Below are 22,374 nucleotides of genomic sequence, written 5' to 3'. Positions count from 1 at the left end.
AATCCATTTTGCTTTCATGCAGTTTAGGACAAAGAGTTTTGTCCACATTGAGAATTCCGTACAAAATGTGTTCCCAATGTTGTGACAAGGACGTTTCATGCTCGTTATAAACATGGATTAAGGTTCCTGCTCTATGACAAGTGCAGATACACAGGGAATTACTGTGTCCTCCTCTCCAGCGCTCACAGTAATTGTTCACTTATGTTCCACAGAATGGAAAGGCTCGAGATCTTCGGAGATGTTCCTATTGTGATGAATGTAGGAATGGGAAGGGTTGTGCTCAGCGTACAGGAGAATCTATAGAAAAGCAGATGTCATCCTAAAATCACATGAACAAACCACAACCTGAAGCTTTTGGGATCCATAAATTAGAACATGGTCATTGCTGCATTCGGTATTTATAATATTGTACGTAGAGGGAGAGTCCTCAGTCCCAGGACACCACTTTATTCCAGAAATGAAAGGGGGGAAAAAAACATCCTAAATCTCCCAGCAAGTAATCGTGAGGCAGGACTATCTTTTACGGTATGTTCGACACATGGCGCCATCTTGGACCATGATAAAGTTTTTTTCTAATTGTAGCAATCGATTTTTGAGACAATTTTTCCAATCAGATGTGGAATATATCTTGTGGTTCAAAAGTTGTCAAACACAGAAAGTCAAAGAGAACGTGTGATGCACAGCTACTTGATGTGTTGTCCATGGTACTGGATCCGATCTTTAGGAACTCACATAAGAATCTACAGTGTAGATCTGTATTGATGACCTTAGATACATAAGAGATATTACACATCTGATGGCAGCAATTAAAGGGAACCTGTCATCAGAAGCCCTATTTCTGGCTCCCCCATGTCCCCATAGAGAATAGCGTGCACACCGCCAGAGTGTTTCTATAATAAAACTGCCTTTTTCCTTTACAAAGAAAAGTTAGATGAAAGTTTACCTTTCTCTGCAGAGCTTTGTCCCGTTTCCTATGGGAGGGGCCAGTGAGGAGTGTCCTCTGGAAACTGCTCTGTCGTGCGCCATATCCCTCCTATCTGAAATAGAAGCATGACGGAGCAGTTTCTCGAGGGTGGTGGTGGTTGGGGGTTACTCTTTACTGGGCACTCCCATGGGACACTGCTCTTCACTGGCCACTCCCATGGGACACTGCTCTGCAGAGAGAAAGGTAAACTTTTATTTTATTTATACTAAAAATGCACAATGTGCACATCATTTTTATGAGGACATGGAGGAGCCAGAAAGAGGGCGGCTCCTGATGACAGGTTCCCTTTAACTTCTATCACCATATAGGCCAGACTTCATTCATATGCACTGGAGAAAGGGGTAAGGCCTTTGGGTCTGCATTATCTATCACTTCTGGGTATTCTTTTGGGGCCTAGTGTATGATTTCAGGGTAACCACAGTATTCCAATATGATCAAGTTACAAGACTGGGAAAATATTCCTGTAAATCAGTTTATTTTAAGAGATATTTTTGATCAGAGATTGTAATTTATGTCCATATAACATACTCTTAGAGGTGACAGGGCACGACTCTACATATCTACATAGTAAAGGAAATCAGGAGACCAATAGCCTTCCAAAAAACATCTTCTTATGCGAATTACAACCCCTGATGGTATTTAGTGGGTCCTGTCCACTATCAGACCTGAATATTCCCTACTTTTCTGAGATGCTATTAGCAAATTGTAATATTCCCCTAAAATATAGAAAAGGGGCCTCTAACTTTATGAGGATTTGTAAATCTATGTGCAAAGCGGCTTAAAAGTTGTAGTCTTGATATAAAAAAGAAAAAGATAAGTAATGGATTGTGGATCTCACCTCATTCAAGGCTGTGTCTCCTGACGTTCTTTATTCTTCAATTTTCCTGCATCGTAATGGAAGAAAAAGAAAGTAGAACCAACAAGTGGAAGCAGAGGGCAAGACAAGTGGAAGGCGAGAGCACTTGACCCAAACAGAATTCAATTATGGTTAAACAAAACTAATGTGCTGCGTCTTCTTGTTCAGTCTGGTCTAATTCATGCTCCATGGATTCTCCCTCCTTTGCCTGATTCCATTTGGCTACTTATTGAATTTACTGTATATAAATGTAGGCAATATGTCTAAGTATGTATTGTCCTTAAAATCTGGTCAGACACACAAGGACTTGGATATCTTTCAAGATTTCCACAAAAATGACAGTGAATAAGAAACACACAGGTCCAATCTGTTTGGGTCTGAGAAGAAGGTGTCTATAGGGTTGAGCCTTAATAGCAAAATACATTTAAATGCAAAATATGATACAAAACCTAATTTTCCCATAAAAAACAATGGGAGGGAGATCACACTTACAGTTCACCTATGACTTCATGTAGTCCCACCTAGTATAGGACAGTAACTCTTACAGTCACTAAGGAAGACTAGAACCATCTCACATCTTATCATAGGCCTCTTGGTTGCTGGCTTATTATTGGACAATCCAATAAATGTGTCATTCAATGATGGGATGTTGTTGCTGGAAACTACTCTAATTTGCTGTATTCTACTATGGAAGTTTGTAATAGGTTTAATTTCCCTGCAACAGGGGAACGCACAACCCTAAGGGGGATTCAGAGTGCAACTGAAATGACATTACAATACTCATTGGGGGCTGTGATATGGGTCCCATGGAGGTCTATGGTGTCCGGTCATGGTGCAGTGACCTAGTCTTTTAATTGAGAGGAGAGGTGTAAGGAGTGCTGACCCCTCCAACCGACCATGCACTAACCTGGGTTGCGGCCATGGTAAGCACACATGTGAATGCAAGGGACTTTAAAAAAAACATCCACAATTTCCTAGAACCAGACTGTCCTACACCAAGATAATGCAAAAACACAGCGTAGTAATAAAGTGCAAGACAAGGAGCGAGTATAGGTTATAGGAATAGTAGTAGTTGTGGTCATGAAAGAACTTTGGCGACCTGCGTGCCTTTCAGAGGACGCAAACAACTAATCAGTGCACCATCTGCATGTGACTTAACAGGTCGATGACTAAAAGGGACATTCGGAACTGGACATTGACACTTAATACATATATATATATATTTATTTTACACACATTTCTTCAAATGGATGTTATTAAAAAGATTTACCTATGTGAAGATAATTTCCCATAAATATAGCCGTTTTTTTTTTGAAAAAAAGGAACAACATAGCTGTCCTTGGATACAACCACCTCTGCTGCGGTGATTGCACAAAGAAACATAGTTTTGGTATATGAAATGTCTGGGAGTTGCTGCATGTCCTACATCCATCTTGTAATAATGGAGTGCATGCCTAGCTTCGGGGGCGGTCGTATCCAAGGGCAGTAATGTTGTTTCTAAGGGACAACATGGACATAATTTTACAGGAAATTATCTTCACACATTTTTTTTTTTACAAGATCCAGTTGAATAAAATATATATATATATATGGCAGATTAAATTTAAATGTCCAGATGGGAATACCCCTTTATTATTATTAATTATAGATCACCAGTAATTCCATTAATGCAGGGTCTTACCGAGTAGAAAGGAGTGTAATGTGAATGTGCACTTTGGGTGTGAGAGAAATTATGCTTTCTCTGTCAGTCATTTCTCTGACCTGGATTGTCCTCTTAATAAATGCATGTGCCAGGTTGCTACATGTGCCATAACAGGGAACTTAATTTTTTTTTTCCTGTATCTTGACCCATATTTCTGATTTCATCATTTTCATAGGAAAACCCCATTCATCTAAACAAAGCCCCTTTTGGTCAAACTCTTTTTCTATATCAATGCCTTTAAGAGAGATCATTAAATCAATTTGTTTTTAGAAAACACATCTTCAAAACAATTAGTTTTCTTTTTTATTTTTTAAAATACCAGCTGATCACGACAAGTTTGGCTTTATTCTTGCAGGGTTGTGCTCTTGGTACTTCCACGGATAAACAAGGCACAAAGTTCTCTTACAAAGTGTACAGTTCCATAAAACATCAGGTCTGTAGTATAATAAAACGGCGTGACAATACCTCGTTATAGCTGGGGATACAAACACCGTTGTCTGAATCGGGAGCGGAAACTTAGAAACAGGTACATGCCCAGTAAGCACATGCTGGTGAGGAAATACAGGAAGACGCAGATGCTGATGTCCAGTCGAGAGAAGCCAACCTCCAGCATCTTTACCCAACGCCCTTTCCAGTTCACTTCCCCAGTCTCTGCCACCACCCCGATGAGAGAGTTTGCGTCCACCCCTCTTTTTAGCAGGCGCAATCTTACAGCTTCTTGGTCAAAGTCAGAATCGGGAAGATCCAGCATTAACTCTGACTGGATGGCGTATCCGTTTTTGTTGGAATCCTGTAATGTCCGACGTGGAAAATAATGAAGCTCAGAGTTATCCAAATCCACAATGTCGTCCTCTTCCCTCTCATTCTGGATAGCTGTAAAAGATTTCATTTTAATGATGGTGGCCCGGTGGCGGGAGCTCGGCTTTCCCTTAGAATCTGTAGGTCTATCTTCAGGTTCTTTGGCTTTTATGGCTGGGATTATGGTCTGAATTACGGTCTGTTTCTCGGGATCTGTTTGGTCATCTTCAGCCATCCTTTTGGTCCGCTGTCCACCTGCACGTTTATTCTGCTTCTCCAGCAGGACGGCTTCATCCTCCGCATAGTCATATAATAAGTTGTTCTCAGAAAAGCGTTTCTTCATAAAGTTGAGTACAGCCGGCGTGTCCCAGGTCGTCTCATTATTGATCATTTTTCGGCAGTCTGGACAAAGCTCTTTAGAAGGCCACTGAATCTTTGGGAAATGTGGATCTTCAGTTGCGTCTCCTAAGAAAAGGGTGATGGGGTGAGTGGTCATGTGTCTACTATAAGTAGGAGTAAATAAAAAGTTAAAATACAGAGGTCCCGGGGGCTCGGAAACAGACAGCAATGCTGTATTTTAGGGTATAATAATAATAATCCCTTTACTTCTATAGCATACACAGATTACACAGCGCTGCACAAAGCTTGCCAGATCAGTCGGTAATATCTGGGATCTTAGGGAAATGGGGGGGGTGGGTAGGAGTTATTATTTAACTTTAACTTTGTGCAACCCCTTTCTCATTTCATAGAGGGGAAGGATACGTTTTCGGGTGCCAGGCTCTTACTCCTGTTTCATAGGACGGAATAATAATAATAATTCTTTATTTATATATCGCCTACAGATTATGCATCGATGCACAATGCATGCATGCCGGCGCACACCTTTGTGGATCTTCCAAGAGGATCCAATTTCTTAGTGGATCTAGTAGCAACCTCCACCAGGTCAGACCCATTATTATCAGTTCTGACCGGTCTGAAACTGTAGCTATAGTCTTGCAGTGAAGTAAATGAACTTTAGTCATTGTCCTTCCTTATTCATGACTTACCGGCCAGTCTCTTATTGACCCGGTTATGACTGAGCCACAACCACCTTATGGCATCATCCATGTTACGGACACTGTTCATTGACTCGGCAGCCATTTTCTCAAAGTGTTCAGCGCAATCCCTACAGCCGAAGAAGAAGCGGACGTGGCTACGCATCGCCTTCAGAACCTCATGTGGATCTTTGCAGAGAAAGGAAGTGTTAAAGAAAGAAAAATTTTGTAGGTAACAATAACAATATTAAGTTGGGTAAAGAAAATGTCCTGCAATATTCCTAAAGCCTAACAGCTCGGTGGGCTGCTAAATGTTCCAATTATAGTTGAGTATGGGATTTTTTTAGTGATTAAACAAAGGAGATCAATATCAGATCCACAGCCGTGGAGATCCAATATGGAAACTCTTCCACTTATCCAGACATAGGACTTTGTGTAGATTTGTCACATGACTCCCTTGTAGCTCTATCCTATTCATATATAAAAGAGGCTGAGCTGCAATTCTTAAGGCCTCTACTTTTTTAAATCAACTCTTTTTTATAGATTTTTTACAGATACACAAATACCCCCTAACCCACTCCAACCTCCTCCATAGACAAACTCCCCCCCCTCACACTTAAACTGTCCAAACGAGAAAGCATATTACAATATTTACATGAGGATTTTAATGTTACATGGGTGTACAGTTAATGAGTTTTTGTACAGTTGTTCACAGCAAATAAGACTTCTAACAATCAATTAAACATTCACATTCACCATGAACCCTCAATAGCTGTTTGGACGGTTGATTCTACCCATCACTAATAGGGGGAGACGGCACAAGGCATCTACTTTGACGGTTGCTCTCTCCTGGAGCGGGTCTAGGGTAAGGGTTACATATACTAGTACTCTAGGCGAAATCCAGATGCCTATGTATTTGAAAGTGGAGACCCCTTAGGGCAGTGGTGGCGAACCTATGGCATGAGTGCCAGAGGTGGCACTCAGAGCCCTTTCTGTGGGCACTCAGGCCATTGACCCCAAGACAGAGCTCACCAAACAGGACCAAATCTTCCTGCAGTCCCAGGCAATCTAAGAGATGCTGCAATCAGCGCTATTTTAAAACAACACTTCATTGGCTGTTTGGAACTGCGGTAAAAGTGAGAAGGTGTGGACAGGGCTGCATTATCTTTGGAGGTCATCCTACTGGACCCTACATTCATCCTACTGGACCCTGGTGAGAAGCTACAATGATAGTCTGAATGTGCCCTCCTTCTTTCAACTGTATTGGTGGCCGCAGGTGCTGATACGATTGAGAGATGTTGAAGAACAGGTAGAAATAAGTTACCGCATAAAATGCAATGTTGGCACTTTGCTGTAAATAAGTGGATTTCGGTTGTAGTTTGGGCACTCGGTTTCTAAAAGGTTTGCCATCACTGCCTTAGGGCATCTTTTAACAGCTTATAGGCAGTGTTTCCATATATCTACCCCCTGCATCAGATCCTTCATAACTAAGACAAAATGTCTAAGACTACTTACGTGTTATATACCACAGGTGGAGTTCTAGCTCAGATGTTAAATATTTCAGACGTGGGCAGCTTCTAAATGACACGGCCAGTCTGTGGTCGGTTAAAAAAGAATCTAACCACTAATGCCAAATTAAACTGCAGCTACTCACCTGTCCTCCTCTTCACCTCCATCCTGGCGCTGGTTTTATTTAAGCTTAACCCGCTGAGATCCCCTGAAAGAGAGCGATTTAAAAAACAGCACACCAGGATTTGGATTACTCAAGCTTCTCGCATCACGCCGCGAGGAACAACTTTTTATAAGGCGAACCTGGTGTGTCAAGCTTACAGGGCTTGGCCACTTTACCTCATGTTTTCTGTAATGTGGGTGTAAGTGAGGGGGCAGGATATTAGGTAATTTACTAATACAGGTGGTCCCCTACTTAAGAACACTCGACTTACATAGGACCCCTAGTTACAAACGGACCTCTGGATATTGGTAATTTATTGTACTTTAGTCCTAGGCTACAATGATCAGCTGTAACAGTTATCACAGGTGTCTGTAATGAAGCTTTAGTGTTAATCCTGATTCTTATGACAACCCAACATTTTTTAAATCCAATTGTCACAGAGATCAAAAAAGTTCTGGCTGGGATTACAATGATAAAATATACAGTTCTGACTTACATACAAATTCAACTTAAGAACAAATCTTCAGACCCTATCTTGTATGTAACCTGGGGACTGCCTGTATATTAATAGTTCTTCTCTGCTTTCTTGATATGTAAAGTGAAGCCTCCTGTCTTTTACCTCATCAGCCAGAGATTCCTGAACATAACATGGCTGCAGATGGGGGGTCATGTGATCTCTATCTGTCCATCAGCAAACGCCAGTTAGAGATCACATGACCCTCCATCTGCGGCCATATTGTAGACAGGAATGTCTGGCTGATGAGGTAAAAGACAGGAGGCTTCACTTTACACATCAAAAAACTGGTGCAGAACTAGTAATAGATGTACATTGGTAAATTACCTCATATCCTGCACCCAAAGCTTACACACATTCAGAAAAACATAAGTTAAGGTGGCTCTCCCCTTTAAGGAAGACAAGTGCTAGGATTGAGGGGAAGAGGAGCATTGGTGAGCATCTGCAGTTTAATTTAGCTTAACTTTAAAGGTAAATTTTCTGCAATGAGACTCCTTTCTCAATGTTTACTTCCTGTATAAAAAAAAAGAAAATAATTTGGTCCCTGGTCATGTGATGTCACACAGGTGCACGAGCCTTTATTGCACAGCTCCGATTACCCTGTGGTATAATGAGCACCTGTGTGACATCACAAGACCATGGACCGTGGTCTCTATCCACAGGAAGTAAACGGTGAAGCTTCCTGTTGAGTGACGGTAAGTGGAGATTTAGAAAATAGTGAGGGATTGGTACTTTATCGAAGTAACTTTTTCAAACAATATCAATTATTTTCTGAAGGTAGACAACCCCTTTAAATACGGCAATTTATGGTGACCATGTCCCTTTAAGTAATCAGAATCCCACTCACTGGAAGATCCAAGTTCTGCTGCTCTGACAGTCAGCATATGGAACAGTGTCCATACAGAACACGGGTAACCTCGAAATTCCGGCTTGGAACCCTGACACCAGACAAAGTTGACATTTGGAGTCAGCACGGCCTTCTGCTTCTGCACATAGAATAGAGAAAAGACAAGTGTGATATTTGACAGCAAAATTACAATTTTGGTTTAATGTCTTCAAGCTTTGTCCACCATTGGCAAGGGTTATTTTTTTAGTCATGCTGCATGGAACCCAACAAGACAAAAGACTCCAACTTACCTGATCTTTGTTATTTAGAACATCTGCAAAATCCGTATAAGTCACAATCTTTCCCCTTTGTCTGTAAAGCCAGGAATGCAATGAATTCAGCAGTGTGCGCAAGTAGGGGCGCGCAGGAAAGTACTATGATAGAAAGAGATCATGATCTTAGCACATTCATCTTTCCATGTGCATACTGTATGTGAAAAGTAACAAAAAATGACTAATGTGAAAAAAAAAAAAAAAAAAACCTTTTTTATTCCAAGATAGAAAACTGACTGCAACAATACAAAAGAGGGAAATGTATACTATAAAAGTATTGCACTGGCTCCCTCTAGTGGCTACTTCATGTAAATGTCCACAATGCATCTCATAATGTATGGCAATAGATGCAATGCATCCAATAACTGGAATAAATGTTATATGATGTGTATATGGGAAGTGCACCATGCCCCCCTGTACATACACATCTACCCTCACCTGCTATATCCATCATATTGATTTTTACAAATACAAAGGGATCATCCATTCTGGGCCTTTAGTTACCTTTTTCAGTACAGAGAGATACATAGTCAGAGCTTTGAGACGATCCCCTGTTAATACGCTGAAACGAGCAACCTCAACCCGCAGGGAGTAATGGAGGGAGGATTCGAGATCCGCAATGTAAATAGCAGAACTACAAGAAAAGAACAAAGATGAGAACAGTCAGAGAAAAAACAAGAGAAACAAAGCTCATTGATGCCCCACATTTTGTGGTGCACTTACTTATCAAGACACAAAGCAAGAAGACGTACATATATAAATTATACAGTCATATCAAAAAGTTTGGGCACCCCTATTAATCTTAATCATTTTAGTTACCAAAATTTGGGTTTTTCCAACAGCAATTTCAGTTTGATATATCAAATAACTGATGGACACAGTAACATTTCAGAAAATGTGTAATATGCATAAAAACTAAATTCGACAGGTGCAAATGTATGGTCACCTCAACAGAAAAGTGACATTAATATTTAGTAAAAATAACATTCGTATTTTGCAAAAATCACAGCCTCTAGTCGCTTCCTGTAGCTTTTAATGAGTTCCTGGATCCTGGATGAAGGCATTTCCCTCTTTACACAACAATTCCAGTTCAGGTAAGTTTGATGGTCACCGAGCATGGACAGCCCGCTTCCAATCATTCCACAGATGTTCAGGTCTGGTGACTGGGATGGCCATTCCAGAACATTGTAATTGTTCCTCTGCATGAATGCCTGGGTAGATTTGGAGCGGTGTTTTAACACATGCGGTTTTTGACGGACTGCTTAAAAATGGGCCAAAAACGCATTCAAAACGTCATGTGTGCTATCACCCTTATCGGACTCTTTTCTAGGAAGGTATAAACGCAGGGGCGTCGTTAGGTCAAAAGATAGGGAGCCCGTGCCCTGGATCTTATAGCCTAAGCCCGTATGTGTCCTGGTCAGAGGTCAGAATGAAGACAGGCGAGTATGTTGTTTTGGAGTGACGGCATGGCCATGGTGGGCTATCACTGTGGGCATTCGTATGGAGTGCCGTGTATTATTAGCATCCCTGCAGTGATCATTAAATGAAACCTCAATAGGGGGCCACAATAGGAGAGGCATTAAAGGGGTCGCTCACTTTCAGCAAATAATTGATATGGTTTGTGTAAGGAAAAGTTATACAAGTTTCCAATATACTTTCTGTATCAATTCCTTCTGGTTTGTTAGAAGCTTTCTTTAGAAGGACAGCAAGCAGAGATCTAAGTATACTTCCTGTGAATAGACATCTGCAAGCCTTTAGTATCACAGAGAATTGAGATATATAGAGATATATATTGGAAAATAGTAGTTTTATTACACAAACAATATCAAATACTTGCTGAAAGTGGACAACCCCTTTAAGTGTAGGGGCATTATTAAGTATAAAGGCCATGTTAAAGATATGCAATATAGAGTATGGTGTCATATATTATATATGTGTCTGTCTGTGGCATTATAAAGTGTGGGTCTACAATGCCAGGCGTGAAGGGGTAGGGGGAATTCTACAGGACATTTTACACTGTGGGGTAATATGGGGGAGAAATATACCATCAGTATAGTGTTAGGGGTAGTAGCAACATGATCTTGTTAAGTAACCAGGATGTAAGGAACATAAGATGTCTGAGTTGTAAACTCCACAAGGACAACTTGTGTTTGGGAGAAGAGACATGGTGGTCTGGGCTTCATCGAGAAGATAGGACTAGGATTCAAATCAGGAGACAAAATCACCTGCAGTGACTAGATGGAATAGGTAGGATCTCTCCTGTATTTATGATAAGAGCAGTTTTTGTCATGATTGTACATATGCACTGGAGCATTTACTCCAGATCTCGTACAACCCCAGCAACGCCCCTGTATAAGCCACAGACAGAGATGTTACATAAAGATTTGGGATACGAGAGTACTGGCCCATAAGGACCTGTAATTTGGTTTAGCGTCCCCAATCGACTATTTTTTTTTCTGACTCTGTGCGAGTAGATATGGGCCAATGTAACAATTTTCTGCAGCATTTGCCAACAACCTCAGCTACATAAAGAGCTTCAAGACTTCATGGGGCTCATTTACTAAGGGTTCGCGGACCGCATTTTCGTTGGGTTTCCAGACGATTTCTGCTTTGCGCCGCATTAGACAGGGGTTTTTGGCACAAGCAATTGGATTTTGGCGCATCGGCCGGCTTTCTCTCGACACAAATCAGGGGGGCGGACCGTTGGAAAATCGGCCAGATTCAGACAACGCACTGGATTTAACATCGCAAATTGTGTCGCAAGACATGCACTCACTTACACCGGGAAGAACAAGGTGAACTGTGGCGGACCTCAGCGCAGAAGCGACACATGCAGGATCTCCGGCGCACGATGCTGGTGAATGGTGCCGGACTTCATCTTCATCGGACCATCCGGATTGGGGATCGCGACAGGACTGGGTAAGTAAATGTTCCCCCATATGTAAGTTTTTTCGAGTAAATCTGGATTCCCAATTACCCAATTCAGCTAATTATTAGTGTCTGACTCTTATACCCAAATGTGAACATAACCTTATTCAATAGCACAAAACTTCCCACTTCCTGTTTGTAACGATGTATCAGGTAGGTGTCCATTATACCTGTTAACAGTCTTCTGAACCACCGCGTCATCCACAGGGTTTGCAGACCACCCAATAAGATTGGTGATGGTTCTCTTAACCCCGGGCAGTGAGCGCACAAATTTTGTATATTCTTCACGACATTCTTCCATCCTGTGAGAAACAAATAGGTCAAGAACATCCAAACACAGTTATGTGGAAGACACGCGGCCATACAGTGACATACTCACAGTCTAATTTTACTAAAAGATCCATTTCTACACAGAAGGAAACCAGATGGCAACGATGACACATTAAATCGTTCTACCAGATCCGCCTGTTCCTTCAGTACCCGCCGCACCGAGACCCCCTGATACTGGACCATGTCTAGGGCAACCTGAGGGTGAGAAGAATAAAATGAGCACAGTATTTTGCTCCTCATATTATGTAGCCGTCATTTAAGAAACCAGATGTAGAATGGGCCAAGAGTGCAATATAAAGCATAGTCTCTGCACAAATTGTCATCAACCTAATAACATACCAGCGGATCTGGTTGTCACCCAGCAAAGGTTATTAAAGGGGTTTTTCCAACTTTTGAGGGCTTGAATGCGACCCCCATCCATCCAGAGAATGGGATCCTGTTCTCACTAATGGGTGAACTATGCTTTTTGCTGCTCCATTCAATTGTATAGTAATGAGGGAAATAGCCAAGCTTTCACTCCCATTCATTGTCAATGTGAGTGCTGGAGATAACTGTGTGCTGTGCTCAGCTATTCCCATCATACATATACAAATCACATCCTGCTGCCCCACCCAGTAGAGAAACAGGACCCCTGTCCTTCAGATCGCTTTTGGGGGTCAGCAGTCAGACCCTCACAGATCTGCTTGTTTCCTGTGGATAAGGAATAGTAGGGACAATCCCTTCAATACATTGTCGGGGGTCCGAAACCAAGAAACCATTCTGATCAGCAGTTTGAAGGAGTTCAATTACTCTAGTGAGTGCTGCATTCTGCTCTCTTCAGAAATACAGGATATTTGGGGATCTTAGAGACAACCTTTTACAAGGGCCAAGCCCAGGGGAAAAAAAAAAACTTGGTTGTAGTGTGTAATATGCAGAGGAATATACATTAATATATACAGCAGCACAGCAAATGCAATACAACAGAGGGCAAGTTTAGAAAAAGCAGGACTGGAGCTGACAAGAGCGAGACTCTTTTCTGGGTAATTAAGGGTGGATTGCACATCAGTAATTGGATGATCTTTATGATTGCTATAGATTTACATATTGTTTAGTGGAGGAAATAGGTTGAAAGGAAATCTATTATTTGCTTTTATGCATTGTGAACCAAAATACCTGGAGAATGCTGTAGCTACACTGATGCAGAAACATATCTTGTTGAATCCCTGAATTGAACAAACACAATTATAAAATTATGATAATGAGGCTCTGTCGCTCCTGTGGCTGCTCGGCACTTCTCCTCTTACTCTAATTATGCACTGCTCCAGAGAACGCTGAATTCACTGTGAAGTGAATTCAAGTAATCAAATCGCTGCAGCATCCCCCAGCTGCTGTATAGGAGTCATCCAGCTCAGGTTGATTAGTCCTGTCTGGTCAGTTCAGGAAGCTCTGTGTAATGTGTGTATGGATGGCAGCCAGCATGCAACCCAGCTTTCCCAAGGTCCTGAATTGTATAATTGTTTTTTTAATAAAACAACTCGTATCACGGATTAAGCAAGACATGTTTCTGCATCAGAGTAGCTACAGCATTCTCAACGTATGTTTGGTTCACAATGCATGAAAACAAAATGGTAGATTTCCTTCAAGTGGAAATCTCTTACCTCTCTCGCCATGTAACTGCTGTGTTCTTCAAAAATCAGAGTTAAGAAAGATTCATCATTATTCTCAAAAAAATAGTCAATCTCAGGGGCACTGAAAGAGAAGTCGAGGAAATTTGTTGAACAATACAGCACAAGGTTCTAATAAAGGAAGGGGATGATACACTAGTAATACAAAATAGTGTTCAATTTTACATAATACAAATCTGTCTAATTTTTCAAATGAACGCTCTGGGGATGCAAATCCGGCTGAAAATTTGCCTGTGGATAAGCATCCCAGGGAAAAGGAGCATGTATACGTCAGTGTGTGACAAGCCTCTAAATCTCTATATAATATCCACCAAGAAAGTGAAGGCAGATCAAACATACAATGATATCATATAGAAGGCGCCAACCTTGAAGGACATCTACCAGCAGTTACTGATGGTAGACGGGTCCTACCAACCAGTTCCTGAGGAACCATTCTTTTATTAGAACTTTATATACCACAGTGTGTATGAGAAATGGAGAAGTCATAAGCGGTAAATGCTCTCCAGAGTCCCCTGGACCTGACATTCTGCTGCCCAATAACTCCCAAAAGTTGCACAAAATCATAAATCTTGGTTACAAACGGGAACAAACAGATTGAGACTTTGTTAGATAAATTGGTACCTGATTGGCTCAAGAGGAGGACATGCAGGGGGTGGAGACTCCTTTTGAGCCTCTAATTTATCAATAAGGAAGCGTTTCATCATGTCTGGTTTACGATCTACAAAAATAAAAAGGTTAATATTGGTTAGAATATGGATAGAAAGCAGATTGATTAACATTGCGGTTACAAACTTGTATTAAAGATCTTTGACTTCAAGCATTGGTGGTCACACACGCTCAGTAGTAGCATTCTGAAATTGTGCAGGGGCATTCCCGTTATAATGGATAACTTAACGAGATTACAAAAACAATGAAAAACAAATGAATGGAGCAGCAGATAGATGATGAATGGAGTGCTCTGAGACACCTAATGAAGCTTGGATATCTCCTCAGTACCACAGAGATGAATAGAGCAGTATTTGAGTATTTGTGACCAGCTGTTCTATTCATTTGGGGGTTCTCAAGTCTTGCCCCATAGGAAGTGGTGATGTAGCTGAGCTGAGTCACACAATAATAATAATAATAATAATAATAATAATAATAATAATAATAATAATTATTCTTTATTTATATAGTGCACACAGATTACGCAGCACTGCACAAAGCATGACAAATTGGTCCCTGTCCCCATGGGGCTCACAATCTAAACAACCTAACAATATGTTTTGGAGTGTGGGAGGAAACCGGAGGAAACCCACGCAAACACGGAGAGAACATACAAACTCTTTGCAGATGTTGATCTGGGTGGGATTCGAACCCAAGACCCCAACGCTGCAAGGCAAAAGTGTGCCACTGTCTCTCTCACCTGCTCACCTAATCCTCAGGAAATCTCTTCAGTCTCACAAAGATGAGCAGGGGATATTAAATGACCCTGTGAATGTCTGTATTTGAATATTGGCAGATGGCCCCCAAGTACTATTTCCATACTGGCAGCAAGGTGGTAGCAGTGAGAGAACCATGAATATACAGTACTCTTAGTGATTGGACTCTGGTGAGTTGCAGTTGACAAACTAATTTTTTGTTCCATTTCAGCCATGGAAAGGAATCATTTAGGAATAAGGGCAATGGTTTGTAAACATAGTTTTGTATTGAAATATTTATTTGGTGTGGGTTAATTGGAATGACATGTTGGGACACCCAGACAGAGACATTACTTATTATTTAAATTAGTATCGCTTATTATTTAAAGAGGACCTTTTATGGCTTAACAACGGACCTGAATTTATTCCCCATTCATTACAACTTAAGTCCTCCAGTCATGAGGTTATTGCAACTTTGATGACTGAATTAAAAGGGGACCTACATTTTTTAGCGAGGGAGGAGCCAGATGGCACTGGATAAATGACAACCAAGCATAGGAAAGGGCTACCAATGACAATGACCATCAACAGATAGGACACAATGCACAACCTGCTCGGCTCCTCCTGCTCTATAACCTGCTGCCTACAGTGGCAATGAATTTTCAATGACACGTTTACATTAGATGAACATGTGCCTACAACAACATTAACAAAAATAAGTGAAAAGACCACGTACCATACAATCTGATCCCATCTGATGGTTGTTTGGAGAAGGTATTGAAGAACTGAAAAAAAAAAACCAAACCAAAAAAAAAAAGTTTCAGACTTTTTTTTTTTACTTCAGACTACACAAAAAGAAATCTGTCAACACTAATGAAATTGTAGACAAAAATCTGCCTTTTCCATCCCAGAAAACAAAATTGTGCATTTCTTTCCCAGCAGTCTTAGCAAGCAAGAAGTCTCCAAACACCTCCAAAAGGTGGTCACTGCGAGAAGACATATCCCCCTCAGTAACAAGAGGAGACTTACCTGAACAGTGGGGTATCCTTGTATTCCAAAGCTGTTGCACATTTTGCTATTGGACTCCTTTGCACAGTCTAACACAGAAAGATACACCGCCGGCCGCCAATCTGTAACAGGAACATTACAAGCATTAGCCAAAGGTTTCACCATGAAGCAAGTAAATTAAATTATTAAAGCCCCTGCACTAGTTTTTTGTCCAATGTTCTTTCCAGTGCAAACTGCTTGTACGTGTATTTATAAAGTGTCTGCCTTACATCTTTGTAGGGTATAAAGCAGCCGCAAAACTAAATTCTGCACCGAAGGGGGCGTTCCGATGCACAGTCAGACCATTTGCAACATTTATCATGCACAGTCCAACAGAATTGTGTTGCACGGCCTGTGTTAAAGGTGCACCAAAAAAAAAAAAGTCAGAGCATTGCAGGGGCGGCAGATTAATGAAGAACGGGCGTCACAATTTGTGAATTTGGCGCCCTCTGCACACTTAGTGCAGTTTGCACGTTTTTTGATAAATGTCAGCAAGTGAGACCCAATTACCCTTCCCACACACAGTGATTGACAGCGATTACTCAGTAAGGTATACAAGCTGAATCATACACATTTCACGCATCTTTTAAAAGTTACTAAATAAGTAGGAGACATGTATGAGTTAGAAAAGAAGAAGATTTATTAGGAAACTCTCAACCTGTCGGTAAGTAAGAGCCATCCCTGTGCTCCACCTTACTACAATCACAGGTTACAATTGCCTGTACACCCAGAGGCCAGTTTATTAGGAGCAACACCCAGCAATGGATCATTCGGTCAGGAGGACACATGGCAGAACAGGTTTATCCCAGGTATAATAGATGGAGTATTCATTCATCTGATCAGTTGAGAGATATTGCAATTTACTCCAAAGAGGTTGGAAAAATGGACAAAAAGACAAACACCAAGCTCTTATGGCACAGTCACACACGTGATTATTTCCACTATGGCAAGACAAATACAGTATTACATGGATACTCTACATACACCTGTGCGGTAGCCATCTCTGCTACAAGTAGGAGGCTCCTCTGCAATGCTTTTAATTCATTGACGATTTGATGTTAAGGGGCGCCAAAAAGCTGCACCAGGGCCCATGCACCACAAGCTATGTGCGACTCAGGGCACGTTCACACATTCCGCTATCGTCGCGTTCATAACTCCCGGGAAACGCATGCGATTAATAACCCAATCGCATGTGTTTCTCTGGAAACGCATATGCGATCGCCCCACACTCCGCCCCCTGTGCGTGTGAACGCGCCCTTAGGGTCTGGCTGTGACAACTATTCTTAGTCCTGGGGAGTCAAAACTGCAAATTATCATTGATCTATATATCAAGTCTATCTATCTGACAAGAGTATATGTGTTACCACCTGATGTTTCTCCCACAGACAACCCACACCATCTAATTTTCTATCATCTATGTATCTATGGAAATATTTACTATGTTAATCTATATCCATCTAAAAAACAGCTGTAGTAACTCATTGTAAAAAATGACACGTTTTCTTACTGAACCTCTACCAATTACTTCAATGTAAAAATTCTAACATCCATTACGCATGCGTTATTTCAAACGGGATAAAAGTGCTGTGGCCACCATCCTTTTTTCCGTAAATAACAAACAAAACAAAAAAAACATGCCAGTGACCTAAATTTTACATGGATGTCAATGGGATTTTTAATTGATTTGTTAACCCCTTAGCGCTCTGCGCCGTAGCTGTACTGCGCTGAGTCCCGCGAATAGCGCTCAGCGCAGTACAGCTACTGCGCAGAGACGATGCCGGTTCAGCGCTGTATAGCAGCCGAACCAGCATCGTTAGCCGCGGGATTTCAACGGTAATCTACCGTTGACATCCCCGGCTATCACCCGCGGTCGGAGTGGGCTCCGATCGCGGGTGTTTAACACGTTAAATGCCGCGGTCAACGCGACCGCGGCATTTAACATGCCTTCTGGGGGTCTTTACCCCACGATCGGCCCCCCCGCACCGTTTTCGGGGGGGGGGGCGATCGCTGTTTTGGCTCCTCTGGGGTCCGATCGGGACCCCAGAGAAGCCTGGAGGGTTTACCTTTAAGATGGCGTCTGTGACGTCATCTTAAAGGCAAAGTGTCAGCCTATGCATCTGCATAGGCTGGCACTGATAATACCCTGCAATACATTAGTATTGCAGAGTATTATCAAGAACAAGCAATCAGATAATTGCTTGTTCATATCCCATGGTGGATCATGTAAAAAAATGTAAAAAATAATGTTTTTCAATAAAAAATTACTTTATAAATCACTAAAAATGCCCATAAGCCCCAAAACATATAAAGAGACATATAACGCTCAAAAAAGTCTAAATCATAACACAAACCCCACATATATAGTATCACCGCGTCCGTAACAATCCATAGAATAAAACTAAATAACTATTGAACCCATATGATGAACGCCGTAAAAAAAAAACGTCAAAAACCCGCCAAAAATTATTATATCCCACTTAAAATGCAATAAAAAGTGATCAACAAAACATATGTACTCCAGAATGATATTGTTGCAAAGAACAACATGTCCCGCAAAAAACAAGCCATCAACCAGCTCTGTAGCCAAAAACGTAACAATGTTATGCCACTTGGAAGACGGCGATGCAAAAATGATAGATTTTTCCCCACATTAGGGTTTTATTTGGCAAATTTAGTAAAACATAAGAAAAAATATTCATGTCTGGTATCCCCGTAATCGTATCGACCCATAGAATAAAGATAACAGGATTATTAGGATATACGGTGAACACGGAAAAAAAAAAAAAGTAAAAAATCCAGTACAGAATTGATGCTTTTCTACTCATGACCTCAAAAAAAGTTCCAAAATTTTCAACAATAGGTGATACCAACCCCAAAATGGTAACACTGGAAAAAGCATCTCGTCCCGCAAAAAAAATGCCGTCACATGGCCCAAATAACGGAAAAGCGAAAATTTTATAGCCTTCAAAAGGGGGCAACCAGAAAACTAAAATCCTGGCAGCTGCAGGGTGCTCCTTCCCTTCTGCGCCTCGCTGTGCCCCCATAACACAAGTAACGGCCACGTGTGGGGGGTCGCTGCACTCAGGAGAAATTGTAGAACAAATTTTATGGTGAGTTTTCTCTTTTTCTCTTTTGGAAATGTGTAAATTTTAGGGCTAAATGAACGTATAACCGACAAAATTTGATAAATTTGAAATTTCTAAATTTCACCGCCATTTTGATTCAATTACTATGAAGATCTCAAGGGGTTAATAATCTTTGTAAATGCTGTTTCTGATAGTTTGAGGGGTGCAGATTTGAAAATGGGTTGGTTATATAGGGGGTTTTGTTGCTAAATATGTAAAATTTGATTTCAAACAGTATTTATCCCCAAAATAGTCAATTCCGAAAATACAGAAAATCGCTATTCGATTTGTAGGCCGCGTGACGTCAAAATAAATTATCCAAACATTTCAAAAATTATGAAAATGTAAAGTAGACAAATGGGAAATGTTATTCTGCAAGTTATTTAGGTGGTAAATCTATCTGCCTGAAAACGCGGTGATTTTGAATTTCGAAAATGGCAAATTTTTCTAAAAATTCATCATTTTTTCCCTTTTTTTGTAAATAAACGCAAAACTTATCAGCCAAAATTTACCACTAAAATGAAGTACAACATGTGGGGAAAAAACAATCTCAGAATCGCTTTGATAAGTAACAGTGTTCAAAAGTTATTACCACAGGAAGAGACACTGGTCAAATTTCAAAAAAAAGTTGCGAGCCTTAACCTGCAAACAGGCTGCGTCCTTAAGGGGTTAATGAGGTACACATTTACCTTTATGTGTAAATGTTATTGTTTAGTACAACTCTCCACAGTTTTGTTTGGTAAACATGAAACTATGCACCCAGGTCCATGTGCAGCCTGTGGTTACTTATTTCATAAACTGGATTTTTCATTATTTTTCACATTATTGGAACATTTTATTCAATCTGTAACATGCTGTAAATAAATCTCGATCAGAGATATACTTAGCTATACTGTATCTTGGCACCACTTTGTAGTCACCTAGAATGAACAGGAGAGCTAGTATGTAAGGCTAAGTTCACACCTCAGTTTTGATTTCCGTCTCTAGTATCCACCTAGAAAAATAAAAAACTGAGATAGGATCACTGTTAAATCCCAATTAAATCAATGTAAATGATCAGTTGTACAGTGATCCATTTTGGATCAGTTTTTAACAGAAAAGAGACAAAGCTCGCAGTACTTTTTTTCCGTTTAAAAAAAAAAAAATTATCTAAAACTCATGTTGACAAACTGACCACAACCACCGATATATCCGTCCTTTATCTCCGTTTAAAAAAGAAAATGGATGATAAAGGTAGACAATAAAGGTAAACTGATAGGAACTGATGACATAGTGTCTGTTTATTTAACTGATACCCTTATGTTTCCTTGTTAAAAAACACTGAACACTTGTCTTTCAGTTAGTGATAGGTTTTTTTTAATCAGTTTTTTTTTAAATAACACTTTACTTTGAGGGTGCGGTCACACGTCGCGTTTACCGCATGCGTTTTAAACCGCACTGCAACAGCTGAAGGGAGATTTGCCTAATTAAACAGCTGCTAACACTTGCGTTTACATAATGTAGATGTTAACACATGCGTTATCATTGTGTTAACAAACGCATGCATTAACCGCAATGTTAACGCATGTGCTAACAATGCGTTTATGGTTACATTTTGTAAACCCACGTGTTAACAGCTGTTTAGTTAGGCAAATCACTCTTCAGCTATTGCAATGCGTTTTTTAAACGCATGCGTTAAACGCAACGTGTGACCGCACCCTCAATACATCGATCTATTGCTTCTATATCTGTCCATCTATCCATCACTCCATAATTAAGAAGAGAGCTCAAGGTAATTAAAGGGGTATTCCAACCCAGTGTGCGCGTGTGTATATGTATATATATGTGTGTATATACAAAGAGGCTCAATAGATACACCATACATGTCAAAGGTTGGAATACCCCTATAATTACCTTGAGCGCTCTTCTTAATTATCTCAAGTGCCCTGAATCAGGTGGAAACCTCCCTGTATTCTCAATTACCAGAAAGTGGATCCACCCACTGCAAACAGGGGATAAGGACATACGTGTTCAAATATTTGCTTTGCCACAAGTTCTCCAGGCCTGGTCTCATTTCAGTGAAGTGAAGTACAACAAATAAGAAAGCACGTTGATGTGGTATCACTAAAGAACATAATTTTTCTAGGATATAGGATCAGTAAAACATATACTTTTTTCTACTGCCCTCCAGGATTCATTATTTCCAGCCCTCACTATCCCTGCTGTATTCTAAAAGCCATAAATGTACCTGTATGTATCTTCCCATGCGTGTAAATAGTTGAGGGCTTTAGAAGTCCAGCAGTTCTATTAGGGAGCCTATAATGTCTAGGGAAAGGGGGTTCATCCATTCTGGCATATTTCAAACCAAAATTAAAGTGTATCCCTTTCAGAATCTAATTTGCTTACGGTAAATTGTCAAAAAAAGAAGAATTTCAGATCTGATCTCATCTGAGCAGATTTCATCTATCATAGGATATAATTTAGGTGGTTAGACACAGTACTGGTTGCAGTGTCATAACATAACCTGGTAATTATTGGGCATCTAGGCGTGTGCATACATATTCCACCATCAGACATAATATACAGCCAGTGACCAACTTGTTCCATTCCACGTTTGCAGTCTAATCCATCACAGACGACACAGGAAATACTTTTCCTTTCTAAGAAAGTCATCTGTCGGCATGTTGTAGACTAGGAGGCATTCCTCCCGCGTGTATAACAAGGAATTCAATGTTGTCTATTCAGGCCATTGGCTCTGCCAAGAATAAGCCAATCTTTTACAAGTTTCAGGATTTAATACATATTGTTTTCTGTGTTTCCCTATAATTGAAGGGTTTTCTGTCCAGTTGATACATCAATCATATCAAATACATGTACAACGCTACCAACAATAGAAATGTTTGTAGGAAAATACTTAAAACCTTGGAACTCTTAGTAACTGCTTAGTAATTATACTATATACTGTAGCCTCCAGATAACAATGTGGATACCCAGAAGCAGGAATCAGTCATCCCAAGTCTCAGGTAGTCAGTCCACAAAAAAAATCTATCCTCCTGCTGTTTCCAATGATGAGCATTTCTCTGTCCTCCACAGCAAGTGATCCGATGTGGACGCACATGCTCAGTCTGGTCTCTTCATGCCCCATTTGTAACTGCAGGGACTTCTCTGCCTGTCAGAGGAGA

At 40.6% G+C, this 22,374-nt stretch overlaps 1 protein-coding gene across 3 annotated transcripts in view; it reads right to left on the bottom strand.

Annotated features, from left to right (window-relative positions):
* Positions 1-3,823: 3,823 nt before the first annotated feature.
* Positions 3,824-22,374, bottom strand: part of QSOX1 (quiescin sulfhydryl oxidase 1) — a 30,854-nt gene continuing 12,303 nt past the window's right edge. For 2 of the 3 annotated variants that reach the window (XM_072128774.1, XM_072128776.1), the window contains exons 2-13: positions 16,071-16,171; positions 15,778-15,826; positions 14,263-14,359; positions 13,615-13,705; positions 12,027-12,172; positions 11,818-11,949; positions 9,224-9,353; positions 8,699-8,821; positions 8,409-8,547; positions 7,030-7,092; positions 5,388-5,564; positions 3,824-4,806 (exon numbers count right to left, since the gene is read on the bottom strand). In XM_072128774.1, the coding sequence (XP_071984875.1) occupies positions 4,013-4,806; positions 5,388-5,564; positions 7,030-7,092; positions 8,409-8,547; positions 8,699-8,821; positions 9,224-9,353; positions 11,818-11,949; positions 12,027-12,172; positions 13,615-13,705; positions 14,263-14,359; positions 15,778-15,826; positions 16,071-16,171 (2,042 nt within the window). In that variant the 3' untranslated portion in view covers positions 3,824-4,012. The remainder of the gene's footprint in view (positions 4,807-5,387; positions 5,565-7,029; positions 7,093-8,408; positions 8,548-8,698; positions 8,822-9,223; positions 9,354-11,817; positions 11,950-12,026; positions 12,173-13,614; positions 13,706-14,262; positions 14,360-15,777; positions 15,827-16,070; positions 16,172-22,374) is intronic. The other variant, XM_072128775.1, reaches the window with a different exon arrangement.

Source organism: Engystomops pustulosus, chromosome 10 (genome assembly GCF_040894005.1).
Source record: "Engystomops pustulosus chromosome 10, aEngPut4.maternal, whole genome shotgun sequence".
NCBI lineage: Eukaryota > Metazoa > Chordata > Amphibia > Anura > Leptodactylidae > Engystomops > Engystomops pustulosus.
This window is presented reverse-complemented; position numbering and strand designations above follow the sequence as displayed.